Source organism: Pseudorca crassidens, chromosome 1, assembly GCF_039906515.1.
Source record: "Pseudorca crassidens isolate mPseCra1 chromosome 1, mPseCra1.hap1, whole genome shotgun sequence".
In the NCBI taxonomy this organism is placed as follows: domain Eukaryota; kingdom Metazoa; phylum Chordata; class Mammalia; order Artiodactyla; family Delphinidae; genus Pseudorca; species Pseudorca crassidens.
Window position 1 is genome coordinate 44,038,871 of NC_090296.1, and position 27,772 is coordinate 44,066,642.

The 27,772-nt window shown below is 41.1% G+C and overlaps 1 protein-coding gene and 1 long non-coding RNA gene across 2 annotated transcripts in view; one reads left to right on the top strand and one right to left on the bottom strand.

The window, feature by feature from the left end:
- SLC35F4 (solute carrier family 35 member F4) lies at positions 1-27,552 on the top strand. Its single transcript, XM_067741291.1, has 7 exons — positions 1-229; positions 4,695-4,992; positions 9,710-9,929; positions 19,167-19,292; positions 21,175-21,367; positions 24,726-24,815; positions 27,156-27,552. The coding sequence occupies exons 1-7, from the start codon at positions 25-27 to the stop codon at positions 27,395-27,397; spliced, it is 1,374 nt and encodes a 457-aa protein (XP_067597392.1). The 5' UTR covers positions 1-24; the 3' UTR covers positions 27,398-27,552.
- Positions 1-27,772, bottom strand: part of LOC137226462 (uncharacterized) — a 143,151-nt gene that overhangs the window by 79,677 nt on the left and 35,702 nt on the right. The window contains exon 3 of the long non-coding RNA XR_010944368.1: positions 4,003-4,118. This is a non-coding gene — a long non-coding RNA (uncharacterized lncRNA). The remainder of the gene's footprint in view (positions 1-4,002; positions 4,119-27,772) is intronic.

The following is a 27,772-nucleotide window of genomic DNA, read 5'->3' on the forward strand; positions in this document are numbered from 1 at the left end:
CCTTCAGGAAATTCTCAAACTGGTATGAACTCTTTCTTCCCAGGTACCTCCAGATCATCAGTTACTCGATGTAAACCGGGAGCCAACTGCCCCAGTTCACACAGTAGCATCAGCAGACAACTGTCCCCTCTGTCTGTCACCGAAGAATCTTCTGCTCCTATTCTTGAACTTCAGAGTCGAGGATCCTCTGGAGTTTGTGGACACAGAGCTGAGAGGCAGAACAGATCAGGTATGCGGGTAACCTCCTCTTAAATAACAGTACGTTTGGTAAGCTTCTAGCCAGCAATGAAAGATCTCACCATTGGCACAGAATGTAGAGATGTTACATGGACTCTCAGGAGTGCATGTGGGGAAAGTTTATCAAGTGGGAGGAGAAGGAAGAAAGGAAATGTGCAGATATAATCCATTAATGATGTATGGTGTACAGTGTAGCAGAGAAATAATAACAAAACCTATAATTGGAGGGTTTAACATATGGTTAAACAGTGACTTCTAATGAAGTTTATAAGGAAACTAGTTTTCTCATCTTCAAGATGTGAAAAGCCAGCATCTTTTACCTCAATCCTGGGATTTAGTATTAGCACACTGTACCCATTCTGAGAAGAATAAAAGTACCAGAAAAATCACAGACTCTGCTCTTGTCTTTATCAGGACTGCCAGTCCTTGGAGCTCTCCTAGTTTTCCCAATTTTACACCTCCTTCACTTCAGTTGTCTCCCTGATCAACATTTACTATTAAATCAAGACCTTTGGCATTTCCTCACGTCTGCCTGACCACTTACCAACTCCTGGGTTACTTGGTTACTGGAATTGCTAGATAAATTACCTTAATATATCCATGGGTTTCCCAGCAAACTTATCATTTTAAAATGCAGCTGGGTCCATTAGGCTGCTGCCCAATACTGTTACATTTTGGTGGTGGACATCATACTGCCTTCCCCAGAGATGCTCTCAAGCTCTGAGTCCATACTCACTTGCTCTCATCATATGACCACACTTCTACTTTCCTGAAAAGACTAAAACAATTGTGTGCTAAGAGATGCTTTCCTCTCTGCCTCAAAGTGTCTCTGTTCTCTTGTTTGCTAATTTGCTAATTACCATCATTGTGGGGACCACCTTTGATTTTTGTGTTTGCTACCATTCTGATGTTGACTCCTTCTGCATCCATGATCACCTTCTCTCCATCTCTTCCACCTACATTTTCAATCTCTCCTTCTTCATTTATTCTTCAGCTTGGCCAGCAACATATTAAAATCTCTTGCATCCTTAAAATCAATAGTGACAATGCAAAAACAACAAAATACTCTATTCAAAATAAGTGGGTAGTGAAAAAAAACCTGAAAAAAAAAACCCTCAAACTTTGAGAACACTAGCTTTAAAAAATAAACAGAAGAGAGGGCTTCCCTGGTAGCGCAGTGGTTGGGAGTCTGCCTGCCAATGCAGGGGATACGGGTTCGTGCTCCGGTCCTGGAAGATCCCACATGCCGCGGAGCAGCTGAACCCATGAGCCATGGCTGCTGAGCCTGCGCGTCCGGAGCCTGTGCTCTGCAATGGGAGAGGCCGCAAGAGTGAGAGGCCCGTGTACCGCAAAAAAAAAAAAAAAGAGAAATGGTAATTCAGGGGACTCAGGTAAACAAAGGTATAGAAGAAGTGTGAAAGCCTCTTGTAGGGTCCTACTTATCTGATAAGAGGTTTCATACGAGAAAAGATTTTTTCAAAAAATGACAATATTTTAAAATGGAATCTCAGCAACTATGGACCCCAAGGCTAAAACTCTTTTTTTAAAAGTGAAGAAAATCACATCTTAAATCTTCAGAAAGTTTTAATTGGCTTTAATAAGTTACAGGAATAGTCTTATCATCCCAGTTATCTTCAGAACAGTATGTTCCAGTGAACTAAATATGGTTAATAAATTTGCCCTACCTATCATATACAGATTACAAATCTTAAAAACTGTACCGTTAAAGACCACGTGGGGAAAAAAAAAAAAAAGACCACGTGGGGCATGATTTACTCTTTCTGTAATGATTCAGAAGACATTTGGGGATATTCCTAGACACCAAAAAGAAAAGAAAAAAGGAGAATAATCTGAAGAGCAGCTCACCATTCTTTCATGAACGTTATGGTACTTAACCTCAAAATGAAGCCCATGAGATACATATTATCGCTGTTTGACAGAGAACCTAAGATGGAATTAAACATATACTCAGGGCCATCCAATGGCAGGACTAGGACTTTCACTCATGTTTCCAAATTCCAGTGGCCTCTACCATCAATTTGTATGACTCCAATCAAGGTTCATAGAAGCGGATGGAATTCCTGGTAAATCAATTTTAATGATATATACAAAACAATAAATCTAAGTAGGACTCTAGAAAATCATGCTTAAAATGGTCAGAAAAATAAAAGAACTCCGGAGAGCCAATCTTTCTATGGTATCTGTAGATAGTAAAAGAACTGTCAACAATTCAATTTAATTAGCAGAAGAAAGAATGAGTCAATACTAGGTGGGGATTTAGGTGACTGTTGGTGTCATCAAAAATATTCTCCATGCTCTGACGGTGGTACAGATGCAATCTTCAAAGAAGGTGACCGTGAAGGCAGATATCAACTCAAAGGGATACTTAAAATCTTTGTAGAATCGTTCCTCCTTTATAAGCTATTCCCTGAGAATAATGTGATCTGAAGTGTAGTAGAGTACACCTTTCTCTTAATATCACTTCTATCAAACCTCATGCAAGACTGCCATTCCTGCCAGGAAACAGAACTTTTTCTCCAAACCATTTCTGAAACTTCCAGTGCTTAAACGGGGAGCTCAAGCCTGAAACCTAGACAGAATCAATATTCAGAATAAAAAGTTTAGACCTTGGAGTCATCCTGTCTTAGGCTCAACCTTGAACAACCTTTAATACAACTCTCAGTTTTTTCATCTGTAAAATGGGAATAATACCTACTTAATTGGGTAGGCTCGTGTTCCCTTCCCAGCCTTCCAACACCAGAGTCTCTTATTCCACCCTCTTATACATTTTTGTTTTTTCCCTTTACTCTCTGTGTAAGCCACATGGTCCTAGAGGGAATTTGCAGAACTGTTATGAAGTATAGTCTGTACACAGCCGAGGGAGCTGGCTAACATACTTACTGACTCATCTCAATGTCACTGCATCATGGGAGCTTCTCCTAATCACTATGCCCGCCTCCTCTTAACAAGTGCTTCTCCTCTGCTTCCATGTGGCCTTGTATCTGCCATACTTGGCCCTTATCATACTGTATTAGATGTGTTCTCTGGCCTTTGTCTAGATTATGAGCTCAAGTCTTTCTTGTTTGAACCCCTGGAACCCGACTGTCTAACTCCTGGTAGTCTCCATAGGACTTTGTTGAATAAATAAATAAAAGAATACCAGTTTTCATCTTCTGGAGGCCTAGGCTCTGAGAACTCTGTTTATGAGACTTGGAAGTCATGTAGTAATTGCTGCATTCATCCTTACTTGGTTTATATTCTGCAGTGAAGAATTCACTTTCAAATCTTGCTACCCACTTTCCCCAAATAATTATATCAAGAAGCCTTAGCTGGATGAAAGCTTTACCCCAGTGGGGCAGTCCCACCTGGGTCATTAAGCAGTGCGCACACATTCAGCAGGAGAGCCGGCAGGTTCTGGAGAGGAAAAGTGAGAAACCATCCACTCTCACTTGCTATCTGTGGGCTGCACCACTTTCTTAACCCCAGGATAAGCCTTACGCTTAAAGGAGGTCCCTGGAGACACAACAGAATCTTGCAGACAATTCTGCCTCCTTTCCCCCAGGATTCTACTATCTGGGGACTCAGGTGACCACTGCTCCCATTAAATTTCCTGACAGGTACATAAATTCATTGTGTTGAACTTGTTTTCTCTATCAGGGGAGAAGGCTTTTATGATTGTCACTTTCAGAGAGCTTTGACTATTTTAGTGTGAAAAAATGCTACTAAATTTTCTTAGTAAATGTAAAAATACAAAGCAGAACTCACCGTGCTCCCAGAAACATATTAAGTCGTAATTTGCTCCGAGATGGAAGGTAATTTTGTGCAGTCCAGACTTGCTCTGTTTTGGGGACACATCCTTTTCAACTTAATAGTCATCTTTGCTGCAGTTAAAAAAAAAAAAGCAACTCAGTGGAATATAACAACAAATACTTATTTCTTGTTCACATTTCATGTCAGCAGACACAGGGTTCTGCTCATTCTCCCACATAGACCCAAAGAGCAGCTTCTTTTGGGGATTCTCCATTCTAGTGGCAGAAAGGAAGAGCTAGAGAGGTAGTGGGACCCTGTGATGCCTCTTGAAGCTTCTGCTGAGAGGTGGCATACCACACATCTGTTTACGTTTGATTAGACAAAGCAGGTTACGTTTTGGCCAAGGCCAAAGCCTTTGGAGCTGAAATGTGTAATGCTCTCACCAGGAAGTGGGGAGGGTACACCCAGGAACAGAGAGCATCCACCAAGTCCATGAGCATCGTCATAGCCTGGATAGGGGTCCAGATACACACTGTACCTTACAGAGCAGAGACTCCAGATTCCAGACAGAAAATGAGCTAGAGTTATCTGTCTCTTCAAATGACAGCAGGAGAAAAAAACAGAACACTGGTGATTCTACTGTCTGCCTTTTTGATTGCTGTTTATAACTTGATTTCCACACATTTGTATTCCTTTCCTGTTTGCAGGGGATGATGGAACACAGACTCATCCTGAGGATAGCAGCCAGGGAAACAGAATCAAGGCTCGCTGCCTATCCTGTACGTCTATGGTTCTGAAGGCCATCTGGGGACTTTTGATCATCCTGTCAGTGTCATCGTCTTGGGTTGGAACCACACAGATTGTAAAAATTACTTATAAGAACTTCTACTGTCCATTTTTCATGACTTGGTTTTCAACAAACTGGAACATTATGTTTTTCCCAGTCTATTACTCTGGTCATCTGGCCACTGCTCAAGAAAAGCAATCTCCAATGAAAAAATTCAGGTAGGTTTCATGTTAAATGGCCAGTAGGAGATGGTTTGAAATAATTTCATGCAAATACGCGTAATTTCATCTCTTTGGAATATGAGTTGAGTTGAGGAGTGTGGAGAGGCAGGATCTAAGGTCGGTAGTAAACATATTAACACGAGGAAACAGAATCGGTACCACCCCAAAAATTATTAAGTGTCTACAACATGCCAGGCCCTGTGCTGGTGCTTTTGTGTATCTTAGCTTATTAACCATCATTGGTGGTAACAGCCACGTTTTAAGACGGTGTTAGTTATCCCCATTTTAACACAAGAGGTAATAGGTTTGGAGAGATTCAGGGACTCGTCCACGGTCACACACTTATAAATAATGGAACCCAGATTTTAATTCAGATCAATTTATCTCTAGCCACGTTTTAAAAGAACAACCCAAGATCTCGAGCCCAGAAAAAAAAACAACAAACTGTATTCATAAGATTATTACAGAAACATTTGCTCAGTATTCTGGACACAGTGGTGTTACAGCAGATGAAATGACTTGGTCTCAGGTAAAGGGAAGTTTGGCCTCTGGATGGTTTAAAAGATGCTGTTCTTTGCTGGCTAGGAGCACAGAGAGCCTTGTCTGTTGGTTTGCTAGCCATGAACTTGATAGCGCCGTGGTTCTAGTGGTTGCTCGGAGCTAAACCTGACGTCTGCAGCCCCATCTTGGGGAGATCAGGAAGCTGGCAGACATGTCATCCAGCCCTGCACAGCACTCAAGGAAGGCAAAAGCAGTGTTCGGGTCAAAGTCCTGTGCTAACAGACAGCTTCTTGAAAGGAAAAGCCAGAACTAAGGAATAACTTCCAAGACGGTCACTCTGATCGCCAAGAGAAAACAGCAGTCTTGACCTCAGCAGATGGCAGTGGGAGAGCGACAGTTTTCTTCACCCACTTACTGCTCCTCAGCAAAATGACAATAAATTTGTATTGCAGGAGCCAAAATAACCTTTCTTTCTTGCCATTTTACCTAATGAAAGGAAGGAGTGACTGTTACCATTGATGCATTATAAGACTGTCCTTGAAAACTTAAGACACTGTGAAGGCTTTAATCTTCAACTTCCAATTTATCACCAGCTTGGAAGTGCCTGGGAGTATTGAAGTCACCCTGTGAGCTGATTTTCTACGTGTGTCCATGAATGTTCAGCTATCATTAAAGAAACAAAAACCAATTCAAGAATGATAAATGTTTTCTGGTTTGGAGGAAAGAAAAAACCTTATACCTGTTCGGGATTGCTAAAAATACTTTCTATGTCTTCCCATCAAAGTAGACATGATGCTGGGGCATAAGATCTTTATTAATAACAATATTTAATACATGATTGCAAGGGACATGATTATCAGAATAAAATTCTCCCTGTTTGAAAATACCTCCATTTACCCATAGCATGTGTTCCTATGGTTTAGACACACGTGCTGATAAAAACAGCACAAGTTTAGTCTGGGAAGTAATACCTCAGAACACCTCAAAGCAAGCCAAGTCCGTTTTATTGAAGAGAATACATTTACAAGAGGCTCCTGCTGACAGGAGTGTTGTTTGGGGAATGAGTCTCATCTTCACCGCATCTCTCATGTTGAACTAACTCTGAATTTAGTGAGACCTGTAAGTTGACAAGACACCTCCTCCTGTCAGTGCCTAGTGTGAAGTTGCGCATTTCTGAAACTGAATCAAAGAGCTTTTATTGTCGAGCAGAAAACATTGTGAAAACCCCTCCACGTGAGAGGTAAACATTGCCAGAAAATGCTGAGATCCTTGATCTTTTTTCCCTGTAGACTCGTTAACACCATCTGCCAAGAAGGCACCCCCTGAAGCTCTCGTGGCAGAACAAGGGGAAAATATAGTATATAAGCCTGAAAACAGGATTTGTCCCATAGCGCCAGACCCTATACCTATTTCCTCCTTTTCTCTTGAATGCTATGAAAGCATTTCCAGTCTTTTTCTTATCACTACCATCAAAAGAATTTTCAGTAAGATATCAAATCTAGGTGGTAAGGATTGTTCATTTGGAAGTAGTTTTTGATATGTCAATCATTCCATTTATATACTATCCAGAGAATTCAATTGCCTCAGGTGAATTTGAAATTTAAGAAGAAAAATATTATATACCATAGTTTTGATGGTATATCAAAAGGGTATCAAAGGGTAATTTCTTAAGGGAAAAAATCTCTAGAAAGCATGAAACTAGAGCCAAAGATAAATTTGCCATGTGTCAGGAAGCTATGAAATGTGCTTAAGATGCCATCTGACATACAGAAAGGGTTCCATAACTAGTAGCTGCTGGAACAATGATGAGCATAGTTACGTTATTAGTGTCCCCCGACTTCTAAGCTTCTTTCCAAGTTTTGCCTCCTGTCAATGCCTCTTGTCTAGAAATTCTGATCTCATCATCCCAAGGAGAGACCTACTATTGTTATTTCCTTCTCCACAGAAATCCATCTTTTTTTAAAAAAAAAATCACATTTCCCAGCACTTACTGCTTAAATGGCAAAAGGTTTTACCCAGGTGAACTGGCGTTTGAGTGGAGAGCATTTTTATTAATTCTTGTAACAGCAGTGACAAGTGGGGAGAAGGTTGGCAGTGAGACGAGAAGGGAAGAAGAAAGGGTAACAAGGAGGAAGCCAATACCTGGGGGTCAGGATGAGCCAGGCCAAGAGCCTCTGCCGGGCAGCAGCCCTTTGCCTGGGGGACTCTCCCCATCCATGTGCCTCCACTGGCTTCCCCATGGGGCAGGGTGTTCCCTCTCCTGAATCCAAAGTCTTTGCTGGAGAGCACTCTACCCAGCATGATGGTGGGCTCTGGGAAGGAAGAACCATCACTGGCTAAGACCAGTGATAAGAAAAGAAATACTTTAATCAGAAATGGATTTGTTGTGGTTCTTAATAAACGTGTATTTTAAAGGACATTTAGCAGTTATAGATGTCAGGATAAACCCACGACTCTCCGCTCCAGCTCTCCCTGGCAGACTTCCTCACAGAGCAAATCCCTTTGTAAGTACAGCGCACAAAATGTGTGCCCAGTTGCTCTATGAAAACTGCTGCTTGCTCTGTGTGTAACTCTGATTTGAGTATCTCAGAGGTAGGGCTTTAGAAAGGCCATCCATTTTATAATACTGACTACACTTCAGTAATACAAAACAGGCCATCCATTTTATAATAATGTAAATCAACTGCACGTCAATAAAACAAAACAGAGAGCCCATCCATTTACCTGTGTGTGTGAGCACGTGTAATTTCTGTTTACTTTGCAAAAGGCTTTGCCGCTGGCTTATTTAGTCGCTTCATTGATGTTTTGTCTCCTTCAAGTTAAAATTTAGCTTTGGGAATCCCATTTCCATTTTACAAAAGTCTTTCCATGTTGGTTGTCTGCCACATGAAAGTAAAGTCACCCCATGACTGTCTATGTGTTCAAAATGCATTTTTAACCTTCCCAGAATCACTGGCCTATGATTCCCTGTGTTCTCAGCTGCTTGGAAGCAACGTTTACTATGAGGCTTGATTTTGAAAGCCGTATCCCTGTGCTTGGAGCCTCACCACTTTGTCACGCCCTCCCCCCATGTGGTCCTCCTATGGGGTACATTGCTTCATACATGGGAGGCAAACACTGGCTGGAGATTACTTTGCTTTGCAATACTTTGAGGCATAATTATTTCTCTTCAGAAAGAGCTAGAAGAGAAACCAGAAACTAGTATTACACAGAGCCATTTAAATAGATTTATAAACATTATAAATGTGCAAATATGAAGAACTTGTTGCTTTAAACAGAATATTTATACTACTCTTGAAAATACAATGCCTGGCACAAGATAGTTGCCCAATGAATGCTTGAATGTTCACGTACAACTGAGTGAAAAAAATAAAGCTGAATTTTCAGAGCCTGTTTTCAGTCCATAATCAAAAAGGCACTGCTATTCTATCACTTTTGATGTTGCCTATATGTATCGCTAGCTTCAACATTTTGATTAAAACAATCCTTTGGGCTAAATAATCAATTTAGTCAGAAACCAAGCAAATCAAAGATTTAACTGAAATGACTATTTTTACACAATGAATTCAGACAATTCCTCCAGAATGGCCAGGTGTCTGTACATAAATGCAACCTGAATTTTATTTATTTATTTTACCATTTGGCGGTTATCACAGATGCTTCCTTCATTTTTTTTCTGCCTTAAAAATGCTAGAGGAAAAAGAAATTTGTCCATTGGGCAGATATGTCAGAAAAAGGCATAAAGTTTTAGGAATAATAAAATCCCAAGCTGTGCATGCCTACACATGATACGTGAGGCTGCATGTGGTCTGTAGCCTATTCAATCAGTACGAACCATCTTGACCCTGTTGTATTCGTCCACTGGGAAAGAATCATCTGTCTCTTCGAATAGCCAGTAATTCCAGCAACCATTCATTTCTGGATTTCTCCGGGCTCCTCTGAGAATGTTTGGCAACAGCAGAACGGCTACCCCCAGGAATCTCCAGAGAATGGGTAGGAAAGGCTTAGCTCTGTGCCTGGGGAGATGTGGACTCCTCCATGGAACCCTTTGCACTCACAGCCCGTAGGTGGCAGAACTGGGTTCAGTAGGTTCCACAGATGAATGATGGGTCTTCAGGGTTTGTGCTCTGGGCTAAAAATGGCTATCAAGAGTTAGTCTACACAAGATGTGTTAAAATTAATACCTGACTATTAACCTCTATTTCTTCTCTAGGGAATGCAGTCGAATTTTTGGTGAAGATGGTCTGACATTGAAGCTCTTTCTTAAAAGAACTGCTCCCTTTTCTATTCTATGGACTTTGACTAATTACCTGTATTTACTGGCTTTAAAGAAGCTGACAGCCACAGATGTCTCTGCTCTGTTCTGTTGTAACAAAGCCTTTGTCTTCTTGCTGTCGTGGATCGTGCTGAAAGACAGGTTCATGGGAGTGAGGGTAATGGCACACTTGATTCAATGCGTAAGGCCGCATTTAATCATAGATCCTTGGTATCAGGAGAGCTGCTTTGTTTTGTGGAGTTTCTGCAAAACTTTTCCCATTGGTTCTGAGTACAGATTGAAATTTGAAGTTGCGTTAGGACGCCCAGGCAGTTACAACATCATGAGACGATAAAGAGATTGTTTCCACTGGAATCAGTCAGCTGATTTCAACAGGAGGCACTCAGGGAAAAGAAGTTCTTTTCTTAGAATTAATGGTGTGATCATCTCCTTCTGTCCTCGGGAAAGAAGGGTCTGAGAAAATTAGCCACAGTAAAGATTATGATTTGCTTTTTTTCCAATCAACATATGCTGGGACAACTCCCTCATGTCTCTTCCCCCCAGAGATGGATTTAATATTGGTGGAAGTAGATAAGGTTACCAAACAGTAATTAAAGTCACCAATAATGGCACGATGCTGTTAAAAGTGGCTATATATCTAGTGTGACTAACTAGATATGGAACTAAAAGCAATAACTCTTACTTTGGGGTACAAATCCTTAATTGAACTGCATTAAACTTCCACCAGCCACTTCAGTTCTGAGTTTATCCCTTTCACAGGTAACATGGATTTAAAAATAAAATTTTTTTTGTATGCCTGATCTTTGTTAGATTGATGGAAAACCACACAGATGTAAGGAGCCAGACCTCATTCATATAATCTGGTATGCCACCATGATGAAAATATTGAGTAAACAGTTCTTTGAAAGGAAGTCCAAATGAATAGCCTTCTTCCAGAAGATAAACATCACACAATTATTGTTCTCCGAAAGAGATGTCCAAGACTGGATTTGAAACACGTTTTGCTATCAAAATATTGCTCTTGTTGCAATGATTCCAGGGTCCTTGCCCTGCTAAATGCTGAAATTCATGTTTATATTAGAGAGAGTTTGTGACAGGTATCATCCTGAAAACTTCATCTTAATAGCCAATTAGCTAATTCTGGTTGTATCTTGGGAAATGCTGCTCAGAAATTCAGAACTGAAACTTGACATGAACAAGTGAAAAGCTACAGCAGAAGACAACACAAGAAACTGAATCAGTCCATGATACCATTAAACTATACCAGATGTGGTCCCATACTCATTCTCCAAAACTAATCTTAGATTTCACACCCAAAGGGCTTAGCATCATGTTTTCACACATGAAGCATTGGTACTGTCTGTCCACCATCACGTGCCCTGACAAGTACTTGAGAACAAGAACCTTCTTTACATTGCTCACTGATCCATTCAGCTTGGGCTACATAATTTGTGGGCCCCAGTGAAAAGTGAAAATGCAGGCCTCCTGTTGAAAAAAATTGTGAATAGGGCTTCCCTGGTGGCGCAGTGGTTGAGAGTCCGCCTGCCAATGCAGGGGACACGGGTTCGTGCCCAGGTCCGGGAGGATCCCACATGCCGTGGAGCAGCTGGGCCCGTGAGCCATGGCCGCTGAGCCTGCGCGTCCGGAGCCTGTGCTCCACAATGGGAGAGGCCACAACAGTGAGAGGCCCACGTACCGCAAAAAAAAAAAATTGTGAATAGTTTCAACATGGCAACATCAGGGAGCCCACTGCATCTGCACAGGTCATATGCCCATGAAACTAGTTCTACCTCTATCTCTAACACCTAGAATGATACAAGGGACAAAGTAGAGACTCTACATATTTAAGGATATAGTGAATGAACTCATGCTTACAAGATCTTTCTCTTGTCTATCTACTACCACGTTGGATCACCCATGAGTATTTGGAGGGCCTTGTCAGAAGAGAGGGCAAGAAAGGAGATTTAGGGGCTTTTCTGCTCTTTCAGTGTCATGTGAATACCAAAAGGAAATAGATATGTTCACTATTAGGTTTACCAGTGAGCAAATCAATTGTATTAGAGTGAATGAATGCATTTAACCATGGAACTTACTTATGCAAGGGGTCATATCAAAAGAAGCTTGATGTTTATTTGAGGACTGTTAGGGGGAAAAGCTCAGCTGTGTAACATTTAAATGGCAGATTTAGGAAATCTGCCTAGAAGCTACAAAGCATTTCTATCTTAAAATTTGCATCTGTGGTGGGTTTAATGGTGGCCCCCAATAAGGTGTCCACACTCTAATCCCCAGAACCTGTGAATGTGACCTTACTTGGAAAAATAGTCTTTGCAGACATAATTAACTTAAGGATTTTGCAAAGAGGAGATCATCCTGGTTGATCTGGGTGGCTCCTAAATCCAATAACAAGTATCCTTATAAAAGACACACACAGGAAAGACACACAGAAGAGGAGAAGGCAATGTGACCACAGAGATAGAGATTGGAGTGATGCAGCCACAAGCCCAGGAAAGCCAGGGCAGCCGCCAGAACCTGGAAGAGGCAGGAATGTAATATTATTCTCTCCCAGAGTTGCTGTTGGGAGCGTGGCCCTGCCCAATTTTGAACTTCTGGCCTCCAGAACTATGAGAGAATAGATTTCTGCTCTTTTTAGTAACCAAGTTTGTGGTAATTTGTTACAGCAGCCTCAGGAAACTAATACAGCATCTGTAAGTAATAAGACCTGATAGAAGAATTGTTGAGTAGCCAACAAGTAGTTGTTAACAAGTAAATACGTAAATTAAGACATCATAATGACAAAATAGTAAGTATTAATGTCAGGCATGCTGGGAGAAGTCAGGTATTTTTCTTTTTAAATGACAGGAAGTGCTTTACTTCTCACTGTGAAACATTAGGAAGTGTTTAATGCCATGTTCTAGAAGAATGTCAAGGTGTAATTTTAATAATGCCCATAATCAGGCCATGGAATATAAGAAGCACTGAAACATATTCAGCATTTTGCCTTTTGACCACATCAGCATTTCTTTTCCTTCTGAGACATATTGAGAACATGTATAATTAGGTCATTTGAGAAATTAGAGGAGGACAAATACAATACTGACAACATAAATGCAGCTCTTATTGCCTACACCCATAAATAGGACACAGCCTGTACATGCCACCCCACTTGGACTACTCTTTTTTTTTTTAATAGTTAAAGGGTTGCTTTCAGTCATCAAATCAAAATGTATATTTCTGACTCATTCTAAGTCTTCAGTAGCTCAGAAAAAGATAGTTTGGGGATTATGATTCTCATTTGCATGACCCCAAGAATTATCACCCTTAAGATAAAACATATGGCCTCCCCTACTTTTTTTTTTTTTTTTTTTTTTGCGGTACGCGGGCCTCTCACCGTTGCGGCCTCTCCCGTCGCCGAGCACAGGCTCCGGACGCGCAGGCCCAGCGGCCATGGCTCACGGGCCCAGCCGCTCCGCGGCATGTGGGATCTTCCCAGACCGGGGCACGAACCCGCGTCCCCTGCATCGGCAGGCGGACTCTCAACCACTGCGCCACCAGGGAAGCCCCCCTACTTCTATTTTTCATGTCAAAATGACACGATGAACCGAATAAAGGATGCTTTAAATTATAATATCAGTAAATACGGGTTTATCTGGAGCACCAGTTGGCCAGCATTAGCAATGCTCACATAAAAACTAATTATATGTTTTGAATAACTTGTTAATATTTAGTTTCCTTGGAATTTTGATTGAATCACAGATGGAACGGTAGTCTGCCATACATTTAGTTTTCTATTATGAAATTCTTTCAGCCAGTTTGCTGGTGAGTTTTGGTGTGTTAAAAATACTCATAAGTAGTTGCTTACAGCTGATGTATGATAATCATGTGGAAATTAGTAAACTTCTTTAAAAGACCTTTCTTTTTAATTGCAAAAATGTTGCTAAGTGAGAATCCAGCTCTTGCAGCATTGAAGATGGGTGTTTTTCCCATCTCCAAGATCCTGTTTTGTTTAGCTAGCATTCTTAAATTCATCAGAACAAGAATATCACTGAATATCAATGATATTGATATTGATCACAGAATATCAATAAAAAAAGGTTCTCCTCAAAAAAAAAAAAAAAATGAGCCACTGCTTCAGGTTTTCTTCTCTATCACTGGCATCCATTTCACTCCAATGAAAAGTAAATGTCAGACTAGAAAATTAACACCCTTTCTTTCAGATCTTGTCCCCCCCCCCTTATTTTTATATTATTAATTGAAAATGTTCATTCATTTTCAAATTTCCTTGAACATGTGAAGAAAATTGGTGGGCGATGAATGGTTCAGCAGACCCCAACTTTTATAGCAGATTGAGGAAATGAATTTGTGTCCCTTCAACTTGGTAGCCACCTATTTTCTAGGTATAATTGGGTCCTTATGTGTTTAGTTTCCCAAACTTTTGGAGACTTTCCTCCATCCGCCAAGAACTGACTGGGGTATGACAGTTAAATGGAATCTTTCATTGCTTAAACTGCTCTTCTCTGAATTCAAATTGGGCTCCAGGGCACTCTAAATCAATCAGGACCCTGGAGCTGAGCTGCTACTGATTTGTGCCAATATTACATATTTAGATAAGATTCAAGACAATCTTGTTTCCATCTTGCCTCTGATTGGCATTTCTGCAGTTAACTCTTCATTCCTGGGAAGTGCAGACTGCTCTGTCTAGAACCTTCATGCTTCCCTCTGGAGGCAGTAGAGGATGGGTAGTGGGGCTCTTCCCCTTTCATCCTGCTCTTGGCAGGAGAATGATTCATGAATACAGGGAGGGGAAAGCTGAGGTGGGAAGGCTCTCCGATTTTATGCCCTCACAAACCCATAACCCCTGTCAACAAGGTGCAGTCAGTAGGTCTCCTCTACCTTCCACACGTACTCTGGAGTCTTTCCTTCCGGGATTTCTTTCCTTCTCTTCCATCTTGGTCTTCCTTTGGTGTCATTTTCAGATGGGTTTTTTTTCATATAAAAACAGATGTGTATGTGTGTGGCAGTGGGGTGGAGGATGGGAATCTTAGTTTGAGTCTCAGGCTTGACCTGCTCCGACCCAGGGACCCACCCACCTCCCCCTCACACACACACACACACACACACACACACACACACACACACACACACACACACAGAGAGAGTATCTGGACAGCTGTGGACTGCCCACCTCTTTCATTTCTCACACGTCAACTCTTGTCCAATTTCAGTGGCTCTGAGTAAAACAGATGGCTCTACTTTATGGAAGCTTAAACGTAACATGTGGACAAGTTTAAGGATTCTGTGTAGCCATGGTTCCCTGAAAATGGACTCTATCCAAATACACTCAGAGGGAAGAAGGATGATCACCAGTGCAGGTCTCATTGGCCAAACTATGAATGTGTATCCCACCTTCAGCTGCTAACCTTGAGTCTTGAACTTGAGTGCAGTCTGGCCAGCAGTATAGCTTTGAGGCCCCCCATTTCAGAGCCTGATGTAGGCTTGGGATTCAAGGTCCATTGAAAGCCGGGGAAGCTCCTACCTGCTCCATCCAGCTCCAGAAACAGGGTTAACCACACGGCAAATTAAGGAAAGATGTTTGGGTTACAGTTAGAAAGAGAAGCAGTTAAAGGTTCATCTCAATACCCTGACTCCTAGAAGAGCTGATATTGTTATGCGAATGATAGTTCTGGAAATCATTCGTCAGTGGGAAACACAGTGACTGTAATGAGGTTCATAAACCCTCCTGGAGATCCAGAGAAGGGCTGGACCCTTTTGGGTTTTTGAGGCCCTGAGTCAAAAGAGGAAAACAATGAAGGTAAAAGAAAACAAAAATCAGCCAAAAGCCAGCTATTTCTCTAGGTTTTATCTATACAAACTAATTCTTTGGGATGGGAAAGAAACCTTGCTTTCAGGCAGGGCCACAGGTAGTATACATTTCAGTGAGATCACCAGATGTTTACTGTTAAAGCCCTCTTTGGGCTCTAAGAACAGGTCCCCCTCATGGTCCCCCTCTCATTGGCCCTGAGAGTTGACGCAGAGACTCTGGGAGGGAAGTGAGCCCACAGAGGAAGGTAGTTGGCTCGGGTGGTGATGTCGCTCAAGGAGCACGCAAAGATAATGGGCTAAATAAATCCTCTTCCTCAGGGTATTCACCCCAGGTGGGCACACCATGATGCGAGAGAACCCAGAGGTTTAGAAGGTTAGAAATGAGGCATCGGCCGCTTTACGATCACTATGGTTACCAACATTTTCACCCAGGTCAGATTCAAGTAACGGTTGTGGTGGGTTTCCATCTTATTTAGACACCTCTGGTTGGTTATGGGGCTGCAACTGGAGTAGGTTGTGAGGAGAGCCATGTTTTTTCTGAAGCCAAGCAGGTGGCACCATGACGTGGCACCATCGGCAGAGGAGTCCCTCACGTGGACGCCAATGTACTCAGAAGCATTGCTGTGTTTGTCAGCATGTGGATGTCACACGTGAGCCCTTCTGACACGGTACTTAAAGCGCTGGCTTCCTGCAGGTACATTTCCAGCATCCTGAGCACAAGAAGAATCATTTTGTACTTTTTTTGTTGAGAAGACAGACTAGCAATCCTTCCTTAACGATTGATTACTTCTGAAAACGCACATGACTCAGACCTGTGCTTGGGTTACATATTCTCCAGAAATCTCAAGAATATTTACTCTGCAATGAACCAATAGTTCCAGGCAGAACCACTCTAAGATCATCCAAACAACCACTCCAAATGAGCCTGCCAACCCAACACTTCCCTGCATTTTCTAGATTAGCTGAGCTCCCTTCCCTTAGTTCCAACTGTGTAGATAAGAAACATACTGAAAAAAAAATTTTAAACATGGCCATAGAGAACTTGTTCTATCAGATAGCTGTGAAATTTAAATAGAAATGCGGAAAATAATTTCTCTTTTCCCCCCAGGTAACCTATATAACCTATAAATTATTAACCTATAAATACCTGTTCATACCATAGAGAGGAATTTTTCTAACATGGGAAGTATTCAGATTTTCATGCTTTTGGAACTTAACTAACAGCAAGTCTGGCCCCCTGAAGTGAAAAATGCTTCTCTCCATGACCGCAATTCAAAGAGACATTGGTATAATTGATATGACAATTTAAGTGGTCTGAGCTAATATTTTCACAAGCACTTAAATATAAAATGTAATGGAGACCTTTAAGACGCTCATCATGACTATAATTCTGAATTGCTATAAAATTATGTAATCTATGTCCACGTCCAATTCCTATCTTGAGAAAACTTATAATAGAAATAAATACAGTGCATATGTATTTTTACTAATGGCTGACTCAGAAAAGAAAGTGTTCCCAACCGGGTCATATCCTGGGGATAATGGTATTAAATGTTCAACACTTTCCAGACAGTGTTTTTGGTTTTTCCCTTTTTTTTAAATTTTTTGTATGGACTGTTTGTTTTCAGAATTCCCTAAGCCAAGAATTATATACTATACACAATTGCTTAAACCCAGATATTGTATATTATAGAATAATTTTAATAATTTTAAATATTAAACAGCACATCATGTTAAAGTTTCATTAGGATTAACACTGTGTTCTATTACCCCTGTCTTGAAGACACTACCTATTTTTTTGACTAAGAAAATACATCTGATGTTTGGTAAAAAGAAAACAAGTATTAATTCAAATTTATTATCCTACAAGTTCAGTATTTTGAGGGAAATCTGTGTACATGAATACTTTAACCTATGAACATTAATTAACACAAAAACAGATCAGAAAATGCCAGTGTTTAATGTAACTTTTCATTTCTCTGACATCAGATTGCCCAAAGAAATGTTGCAAATCCCTGGCTGAACTATAAATCCCCAAATCAAAGAAAATGATAAGTCTCACAGAATTCCCAGGTCTAGGTAACCACTTCACCATGTTTATTTATGAGTCTATGACTTCCTGTTTGGAAAATTTCCTTGACACCTCACATTGTGTGCATTTGTATTAAATTCTATTCCCTATAGCTTGAGGCATAGTCTAACTGGAACACATGGCTAGAAGGTTTAGAGACTGTGATACTCAGTCAGCAAGAGCAATGACCCCCACACACACCGAGCAGCCTCCTGGATAACGCTTTATGAAGACAGTTTTTCACTGCTGACAAGTCGGCTTCTGTTCTCAAGTACTCCTGCTGCTTTTCATAAAAGACGCTTTAGTATGGAGCTGGCTCTGAGACCAGCTGTGCCCTTGCTTTGGGTGGTCATTAACAAAAGAAATGCTTTAACAGCATCTAAATTATATGTGCCATCGTTATCATACTTTGCACTGGCCTTCAGCAAGTCTACAGTTGCATGTTGAAGATCTACATTTTGTTGTAATGAATAATTCACTAATAATATTTCAAAGGGTCAAAAAATATCCCACATGTGAGAAATCTATCTACAGAGGAACTGATTTGCTTGCGAATCCTCAGAACTGAAGCTTAACAAAATCGATCACCAGGTATATTTAAATTTCCCACAAAGTTGCATCATGATTTTAAAGTCAGTGAGACTGTTTCACAAGGAAATGACATAGTGTTTCCTATTCCAGGGTTGTCATTTTACTGTTTATTGTAGCTCTAAAATGTTTTCCAGGAGAACCAGTTCAAGGTAAATTAAAGAGATGCCAACCGGCATTTCACAAAGGAAGTGGACTCCTGTTTGGAATATACCAAGGATCATATTAATTTACAGTCAACCATTATGATTTCAATCAAATTCTTAATATTTCACTTTATACAGCTAATGCTCTAGAATAACTGAATGAAATTATCTTTCTGTGGCTTAATTTGCATGTAAACAAAAGGAAGAACTAGCCTCCGTTTGATATTCCAAGTGACAGTGCAAACTCAGCTCGCTCCTTATAAATCACTCTGAAAGATTATTCTCTTTCCTTTTTTCACTTTGGCCTAAAAGTGTCCTCCTAGCTGCATCAATATTATGTCTCCATAATCAAGTTCTGGTTATGTGGAGATGTTCAGAAACATGCATTGATCCAAGGAGCTGATTAAAATGTATGCTGAATTGTCTGAGGAAAAAGAACACAGTACAGATGAAAATGCTAAGAAGTGACTTCCTATTAAATTTATTTCACCACTATGGGTATTAATCTCTAGGAAGTTGATCTAAAAATTAAACTACAATTACTAGCCCTTAATTAGAATGTGAGCAGCTTCTATATTTTCTGCCTGGATGTCTCATGAGCATACGGATTTCTTGCTAATACTGACCTTTCCTACATTTAAACAGTGATGTACAAGAGGCAATTGGGTTTGAGGAAGCATGTAGCAACTCCCACGAAGCCTTCAATTGCTTCTCTGGGGTATGGAGGCATCAATTAAAAAATTTTTTCTCTTTGCATTCTACTTGATAGATAGTTGCCGCAATAATGGCAATCACTGGCATCGTCATGATGGCGTATGCAGATAATTTCCACGCTGATTCCATCATAGGAGTAGCATTTGCAGTGGGCTCGGCCTCGACATCTGCACTGTATAAGGTATTTTGTGCACTTCCTTATGTACTCAACTGTCATTCGTAGCTTAGACTTTTAAGTAATAAAAGAAGGAAGGACAAAGAAAATCTTGACTTGCAAAAAAAAAGATGGTTTAAATAATAACAAGTACCAATTATTGAGTACTTGCTACAGGCTGGGTGCTTACTAGAAATTTTCACCTGTGTTAATGCAACTTTATGAGGCATAGGTACTTATCCCCACTTTCCAGATGAGGAAACTGAGACTTTGAAAGATTAAGTAACTTGTCCAAGATCATCCAGCCAGGAAGTGATAGAGCCAAGATTTAAACTCGGACTGGTCAACTCCAAAGCCCGTGGTCCGTGCCCCGAACCCTCCCAAATCATCCATCAGTTATAGCAGGAGCCGAGGAAGACTTCTCCCCTATGTTTCTTTAATTAACTACTGAGGTCATTATTTCAACTACCATGAGGTATTAAAAATACCTTGAGAGTTTACTGTTTGTTGCATATTAACCCCGTGCCGTGTTATGAGCTAAATGAAGAGCCTCTTTTCCTCTCTGATGGATACTCTGGGTTTGTACTCACAGTTCCTTCTCCCCTGGGGTGGCCTGTCATCAGTGAAAGCTCTATTCGGAGTCACTGTCCCTGACTTCAGAAGTGAGGATTAAGAGAGCAGATCTAAAAGGTTATTCACAGAAGCTCCACTTTTCAGAGCCAACTTTCTGGATGCAGCTAAAGAACTGTTCCACTTTCACCTCTCTTGGGGTTTCAATGAGAAAATCATCTCTGAAAGGCAGAAAATGCCCTTTGCATCCCCCCCGGATGCCTGTTCCGATTATTCATCAACTCTGCCGCTCAGAGGACATTGTGTCTATTTCCATATCGACATTTCCTCGCCCACTGATTCTGTGACAAGCTTGACAGGTGTTCACTCAATCACCATTGGTGTCTAACTTGCCTCCAACTGAGACTCCACGGAGATGTGTGATGTGACCAAATACCATGAGCACGTGCTCAAGTTCTCTTAAGTCTCTCCAGAGAAGAAAATGATACATTTAGTTGAAATTAAAAGCAATACCCGGACTTGCTATATGCCTGGGATGGCTCTTTTATAGAGAGAATTCTCCTGACCATGTTACAGATGTATTCATTCTGGGAGTGGTAATATTTTGCTGACATGCACAAAATCGTATGTGCACCATAGAAAAGAGATACTCTGTGCTACATTGTTTAAGGATTAATAAAGGAAGCAGAGGGGTTAAAAAGCCAAGAAATATGGACTAGAGAACTGGCTCCTCCCCAGCCTGATGTGTGATTTAGGTTAGCTATACATGTCTCCTTGCCATCTTTTTCTACACACAGATTTATAATCCAGAAAACAAAGACCATCTTTTTTTAAATCTGGAGAATACGGTACTTGTGAAAATATTTTAGGCTCAGAGAGAAAAGTGCTTATAAATCCATGGCATTGTTACTATTTCTCTCAGTAATATAATGATAGGGTCTCTCTGTCCAATTTAGTTTTCAGTACCTGTCAAAATAAGGGTAAAATGAATCCCATGCTTGAAGAGAAGAACTGACGGCACCTCAATCCTAGATGTTTCTGGGCTTGTCTGCACTCTTATTTATCATCCACGCCATAGCCATAACTGATGGTGGTGTTTTTCCCAGTGTTTCCCTGTGGCACAGAAAGTGGAATTCATTTTATGGCATTTGCTGTTTCATATGAAGGCTAGAGGGCATTTGAATTCCTTATCTCAGCAGCACATTTAGTGCCATGGAGACGGTGGGATAAGAAGACATAGAGCCTAAACCCTGGGCCAGTTAGTTCATGATGTAGAAATTGCCTTTCTGATACAGCAATGTCCCTGACTGTGTGGCTAATGAGTTCCTTCTCGTTCTAGGTTTTGTTTAAGATGTTTCTCGGAAGTGCCAACTTTGGTGAAGCAGCACACTTTGTCTCCACTTTGGGTTTCTTCAACTTAATCTTCATCTCCTTCACCCCGGTCATCCTGTATCTCACCAAGGTGGAGCACTGGTCCTCGTTTGCAGCTCTGCCATGGGGCTGTCTCTGCGGGATGGCAGGGCTCTGGCTGGGTAAGTGGCCCTGGGTTTTGCCTTCCATTTCCTATGTCACTTGACCTCTCCTTGGAGAGTTAAATTGTCATAGTAAGATTATTCCTTTGGGTACCCCTGTCCTCTATTTCCCAAACTTACCTAACGTTGGTTAATGGTTGCAAAGTTCTTTGCAGATTATTGCTTGATTAGATCAGAGCTATCCAGCTAGTATGCCTCCCATGGGTTAAGTGCTGAGCTGATCACCACGGATCCTCAAGTAGCCTCATCCATGCTTCATGATGTACTGTATGATGTTATCGTGTTCCATGTGTGGCACAGTGTGTCAGGTGGGGGGGAGAGTGGATGGGGGATTCAAGGGACTCAAAGTGGATCAAAATGGCAGGAGCACCAAGTGCAGAAGGAACTGGGGAGGAAGGAAGGAGATGTCATTCGGGAGGGCAGCAGGTCACGGAGGGCCTGGAACGCCATGTTGAGGGGATTGGCTTTCAAATCCACTTAATGATCTTTAAGCAGGGAGGTGACAAGCTTACATCTGCATTCTAAACAGTCTACTCTGGTCGTGTCTGGAGAATGAGTTTGAGATGGGAAACCCTCACCGAGAAAGAGAAGATGACAGAACAGGACGAGGTGGCCCTGCTAAGTAGGCTGTGCCTAGCAGATGACGAAGAAATAGCCACCTGGAGTGTTTCTCATGTTCTGTCTCCCAACTCCCCATGACTCTGAGGCTGTCTGCTTCACCTGAGCAGCTGGGGGCTCCCACTTTCCAGCTGCGCTTTCATTTAATGTGAGAGGAACCTCAATATAACAAGCCCACTCTTTCCTCACCAAGCAGTTGAACAACAACAAACACCCAATGACTCAGTGTCTCTGCTCAGAATCAAACCCCTTTCGTTCTGCTCCTCTCCCCCCGTTCCACCCAGTAACAGCACCCTCTGCCTACTCCATGTTCACCTGCCATACTGGACCTGCAGGACATCTGCCGCCCCTCAGTTGACCTTATTTATCAAGGTGACATAGTCTGAAACAGCACTGCAAGTCTTAGGAGGGAAAAAGAATGCCCTTGTTTTCGTTCCCGCAAAGACATTGGGTCATCTTCTTCTACTCTGGCCCAGGCCCCTAAGGGGAGCTCTTCAACTAGACAGGAAACACTCACGAGAAAGATCAAACATTAACTGTTATCCTTTAAATTCTACTTTTGAAGACCAAAAATGTGTAGTTATGACCGCTCACAACCTGTGCTAAATTGAGTAGTAGAAATCAATAGCAGTCTTTCCATAAGACCAAAACACCCTAATTAAAAGTGCCTAGATCTCTTCCTGGCCAAAAACAATCTAATTGGGAATAACCATAGCCCAAAGTTCACTACCTCTTGGCCCCAGCTGTGACCCGTGATCTCCAGCTTGCTGCAAAGTAGCCCTCCACCCACGTTGATCCCTTGGCACCTCTAATACGTGCTCCTAAGCAAGCTTGCTCAGGCTGGGCATCACCCATGCTAGCCGGACCCTGCAGTTCTCCACCAAGCAGCATGATCTCCACACTGCACTGGGTGTAGTGCCACCCAGCTTAGAGCTGCCCCACAGGCTCATCCCCGTGCCTGGAGCCCTCTCTGTGCCAGGGTTGCCCTGGCAAATGAGGAGACAGCCTCTCTCCTGACTGTGTTACACACCCCAGGGTTTTACAATCTTCAGTGCTTCTGCTCTTGAGTTTTTATTGCCACCTTCTCTTCTCCATAGGAATCAGATATGATCTAGTGAGAGCAGGGCTGGAGGCAGATCTGAGAGGCAAAGAGCAGGCTGAACTCTGACCCCACCCCCCATCACCTGTAACTATGGCTTCAATCTGCTTAGGTTCACCTGGCCTCATTCCTGCTCTGGCTTGGCCATAGCCCACATGCAGATTGACATCATCCATTCACCTGACATGTCTGAGGCCCCCTTAAACTTGGGCAGGGCCCCATGCTATAGACAACATATTGAATTATGTATTCTTGTCCTGAGATTGTCAAAAGAGCTTGTAAGTATTCCACCTGAAGCACTAAGGAAAAGCAGACACCAATTGCAGTGAAGCCACTCGGTTCTTGTTGAGTGAGAAAAGCTCAGTTCTCAACCAAATACCAATACTTCTTATCAATCTGCTAAAATATCCAGTTCAGCCACTAAAATGACAGTTGGGGAGTTTAGCAGAGTCTGTGCTGTGTTTAATAAATTCCTGATTTGTTAGAACAGGTCATATTTGACTCCCCAAACTTGAGGAGAGAGTTGAGATGCTGGAATATTCATTCCCATTGCAGCTCTGCCAAAAAGGAGTAGTTATCAACTTAGGAAGGTCCCCTGCCTTGACTGCCACTACTATTGTATGAAAATTATGAACAAGCCCAAGTTTTGTGAAAGTCCAACCCACCGTCTCTAACTAACAAGCAGGAGTGACTCCAGATGACTAAGTTAGTGAGCTTAATTAAAGTAAGAATTATAGGTAACAGTAGAAGAATAAACACTGTCCTAACTGGAATGGTTCTAGAACCATCTTTGGTTCTACAGAGAATGGGCAACAGCATTTTGAGTCATTTCCGTAGAGATCCTTTCTGAATTGAGGACTTTTTGTAGTTGTTAAGACTCATTTCTCTAACCCCTAAAACAAACATTAGCTTGAAATCTATTAAAATAATGCTATGTAATTTATCATTTTCTTTTCGAAAACAAGTAATTTTGATCATTTTTGTGTAGATAATTATTTTAACTAACTTTATATTTACCTAAAAATGTCAGAAGATATGTATTAAATGGTATCAAGTTATACCTACAGTTGGTTCTGTGGACCTGCCCTGGGGTTATCTGTGTACAAATCAGGATGTGGAGAAGGTGCCTGGGGTTTGGTGAATTACACTGCACACAACTTTGTTTGCTCATGTAATGCTCACCCCAAAAGAGAGGGAATAATGCAGTATAGGCCATCCTTGGACAGATCTTCTGTTAGGCAGTAACACCAGGGCCTTTTAGTTATTCAGGAATATAGCATGATATAGTAAAGTAACAAGGGAGAAAGCCCCAATCAGTCACCAGCTTTCCACCTCTGGCTCAATTTTATAGTGCTAATGAGCAGGGTAGTGAATTGATTATTTCACTTCTTTGCATGGCTCCCTACCCGCTTTGCCAACCAAGAGATCAGGCAGCCAGGATAGCAGAGGAGGAAAAAGGAATATGACTATTTCAGGTACAATACGTATGAATCCATCTCCAGAATTAGAGGATTAATTGACCAATGGTACAGATAATTTAGAAGGCATGTATAGCATAGACATGGATTCTTTTATGTTAAGAAGGAAAGAGCCCAGCATAGCAATTCCCCTTTATCCTGTATATCCTCCTTTATTTTACAGCCTTCAACATCCTGGTGAATGTTGGTGTGGTGCTGACATACCCAATCCTCATCTCCATCGGAACAGTGCTCAGCGTTCCTGGAAATGCAGGTACTGTACGATTTGACGTGTGCACAGGAAGTCTCCTGCTTGTGTTTGTTTTATACCCTGAATTGTTTCTTCGAGCAATTGTGAGTTATGTCACTTGCCTGGGAAGATGTTTTTAAATATCATGAAGGTGGCAGACAACAGAATAACTATGCATCACATTTAAAATTTCCAGCTACAAACACTGTTTTAACTTGGTTGTGCTTTTAGAATTAAATACCAAATGTATCATTTGGGTTTCATGTAATCTCTCTGACAACATAATTTTGTGGTATTTTTAGAGGAAGTCCTATGGAAACAAAAGGCATCCCAGCATAGGGCTCTCAAACATCACTAATGAAAGTGTAGGAAACATACAAGGTGTTGGCACCCCATCAGACTATCCATGGGGAGCTGTGAAAGACTCTCCTGGGGGCACAGCAGACGGCCCTCTGGAACAGACATAAGAAAAAAGCAATTTGACTCACTTCAGGGACAAGAGGAGAAGCTACTTTTCCAGGAAAATCTTTCTAGGTAAACTGTCCGTGGGACAAATAATGAAAGTGGGTTATCTGGATGACTGTATAGTCCTTCTAATTTTAAAATTCTATTTTTCCAAGTCTTAGGTAGCCATCTTTCTTTACCCCCAGTACAATCAGCAAATATTTATTGAGCACTTACTATGTGATCATGACTATAGAAGAGACTGGGAAAAAAAGATATTATTGTTCCCATAAGAAACTTACACTGAATATGGAAAACAAGACCGACATATATGAAATAACTTAGAACTCTACAAAGTAATTTATCATCAAATGCCAAATTGTGTAAAAGACTCCAAGGACTATAAGATATTTAGAGGAAAGTCATATCAGGGAGGAGTGGAGTTGTCAAGGAATTCCATTCATTCATCCATGAATTCATTCATTCAATAAATAATTTCTGAGCACTTAGTATATGCTAACAACTGTGCTAACACCTGGTGATAGATCCTGAATAAGACACAGCCTCTACCCTCAGGACCATGTAGTGTAGAAAGGAGATGAAAGGAACTGAGTAATTACAATGTAGAGAGAGAATGGCTTTGATAGAGGTATGTACTGAATGCTCTGAGCGCACACAGGAGGGGCATCCAAGGAGGCTTCCTGCAAGAAGAGTAAAGGGAGGGATCTAACAGAGGGTTTAGCTGGATGAAGTGCATATGAAGAGGGAAGAGCATTCCATGCAAAGAGAACAGCATATATATGATTCCACTACTAGTTACATTCCTGCAAAACTGAAAACAGGGACTCAAAAATATCCTTGTATGTGAATGTTCATACTATTTACAACAGCCAAAGGTGGAAACACCTAAATGGCCATCCAGAGATGAATTGATAAACAAGTTGTGATACAATGGGATATTACTCAGCCATAAAAAGGAATGAAGCACTAATGCATGCTACAGTATGGTTGAACCTCGAAAACATTATGCTAAGCGAAAGAAGCCAGATACAAAAGGTCACATATTGTATGCTTCCATTTATAGGAAATATCTAGAATAGGTAAATCCACAGACACACAGCAGGCTGACAGTTGCCAGGTGAGAGTAGAGGGCTGGGGAGTAACTGCTTAATGGGTACGGGGTTTTATTTTGAAATAATGAAAATGTTTTGGAAACAGATGGAGGCGGTTGTACATTAAGCTGTACAAAACGAATGTACAAAATGCTACTAAACTCACTTTAAGCCAGTTAATTTTATTTTATATGAAATTTACCTCAATTAAAATTTTTAAAAAGACTAACATGTGCAAAGACCTAGACATTAATAAGCCTGGCTCATTTAAAAAATCTTCAGTGGTCCAGTGAAACTGGAGAAGCACGAAGGGATGCAGAGGAAAAGTATTAAGAAATAAAACTGCATGTACACACTGCTATATTTAAAGTAGGTAACCAACAAGGACCTACTGTATAGCACAGGGAACTCTGCTCAATATTCTGTAATAACCCAAATGGGAAAAGAATTTGAAAAAGAATAGATACATGTATATGTATAACTGAATCACTTTGTTGTACACCTGAAACTAACACAACATTATCAATCAACAATACTCCAATATAAAATAAAAAAAAATTTTTTTTTAACTGCAGAGGTTATTCAATCAGATGGCATTTGCCTGGAAGGGTAAGTATGATTTAGAGAGAGGGAATGGAAAGCAAATGGAGAGAGCGGTATTGATAATGACGTGGAAAAAGAGAAGATGAGCTTGAGAGAACAAGAGAGACTTCTGGAAATCTCTTAGAAGTAGCACTGATGGGGTCATTTGTTTTCAGAGAAGCTTAGAAACAGTGATGGACTGACTGACTTGCCGTTCCTTCCCTAGCTGTGGATCTCCTGAAGCAGGAGGTGATATTCAATGTTGTCCGCCTGGCTGCTACCGTCATCATCTGCATTGGGTTTCTGCTAATGCTATTGCCGGAGGAGTGGGATGAAATTACCCTGAGATTCATCAACAGCCTGAAGGAAAAGAAGAGTGAGGAGCATGTGGATGATATCACTGATCCCAGTGTCCACCTGAGAAGCAGAAACAGGGCCATTGGGACTGTGTCCATACCACTGGCTTAGAGAGGAACACATTCTGAACGCACGTGTATGTATATTCTGTGAATATAATAAAATTTTCTCACCACCTGTACACTCAAACGACAGTATTAACTCTGAATTTGCATAAGTCATATGTGAAATAATGCTAACAATAAAAGTTTACATTTATATGCTTATCAAGGAACTGGTGTAAATAATCATAATAAATTTTTTTATTAAAACATATTCATACTTGTTCTATTTCTTCTGGGTTTTTTTTGGGAGGGGGAGATTTTCCCCTAATTCACAAAATTTTCTCAAAATATGAGGTTCTATTAAATTATGGGCTTGTCATTACCTTTTTCTCACCTGGAACTGAGACCTTTTCATTCAATCAGAAAAAATTGCATAAGAGGA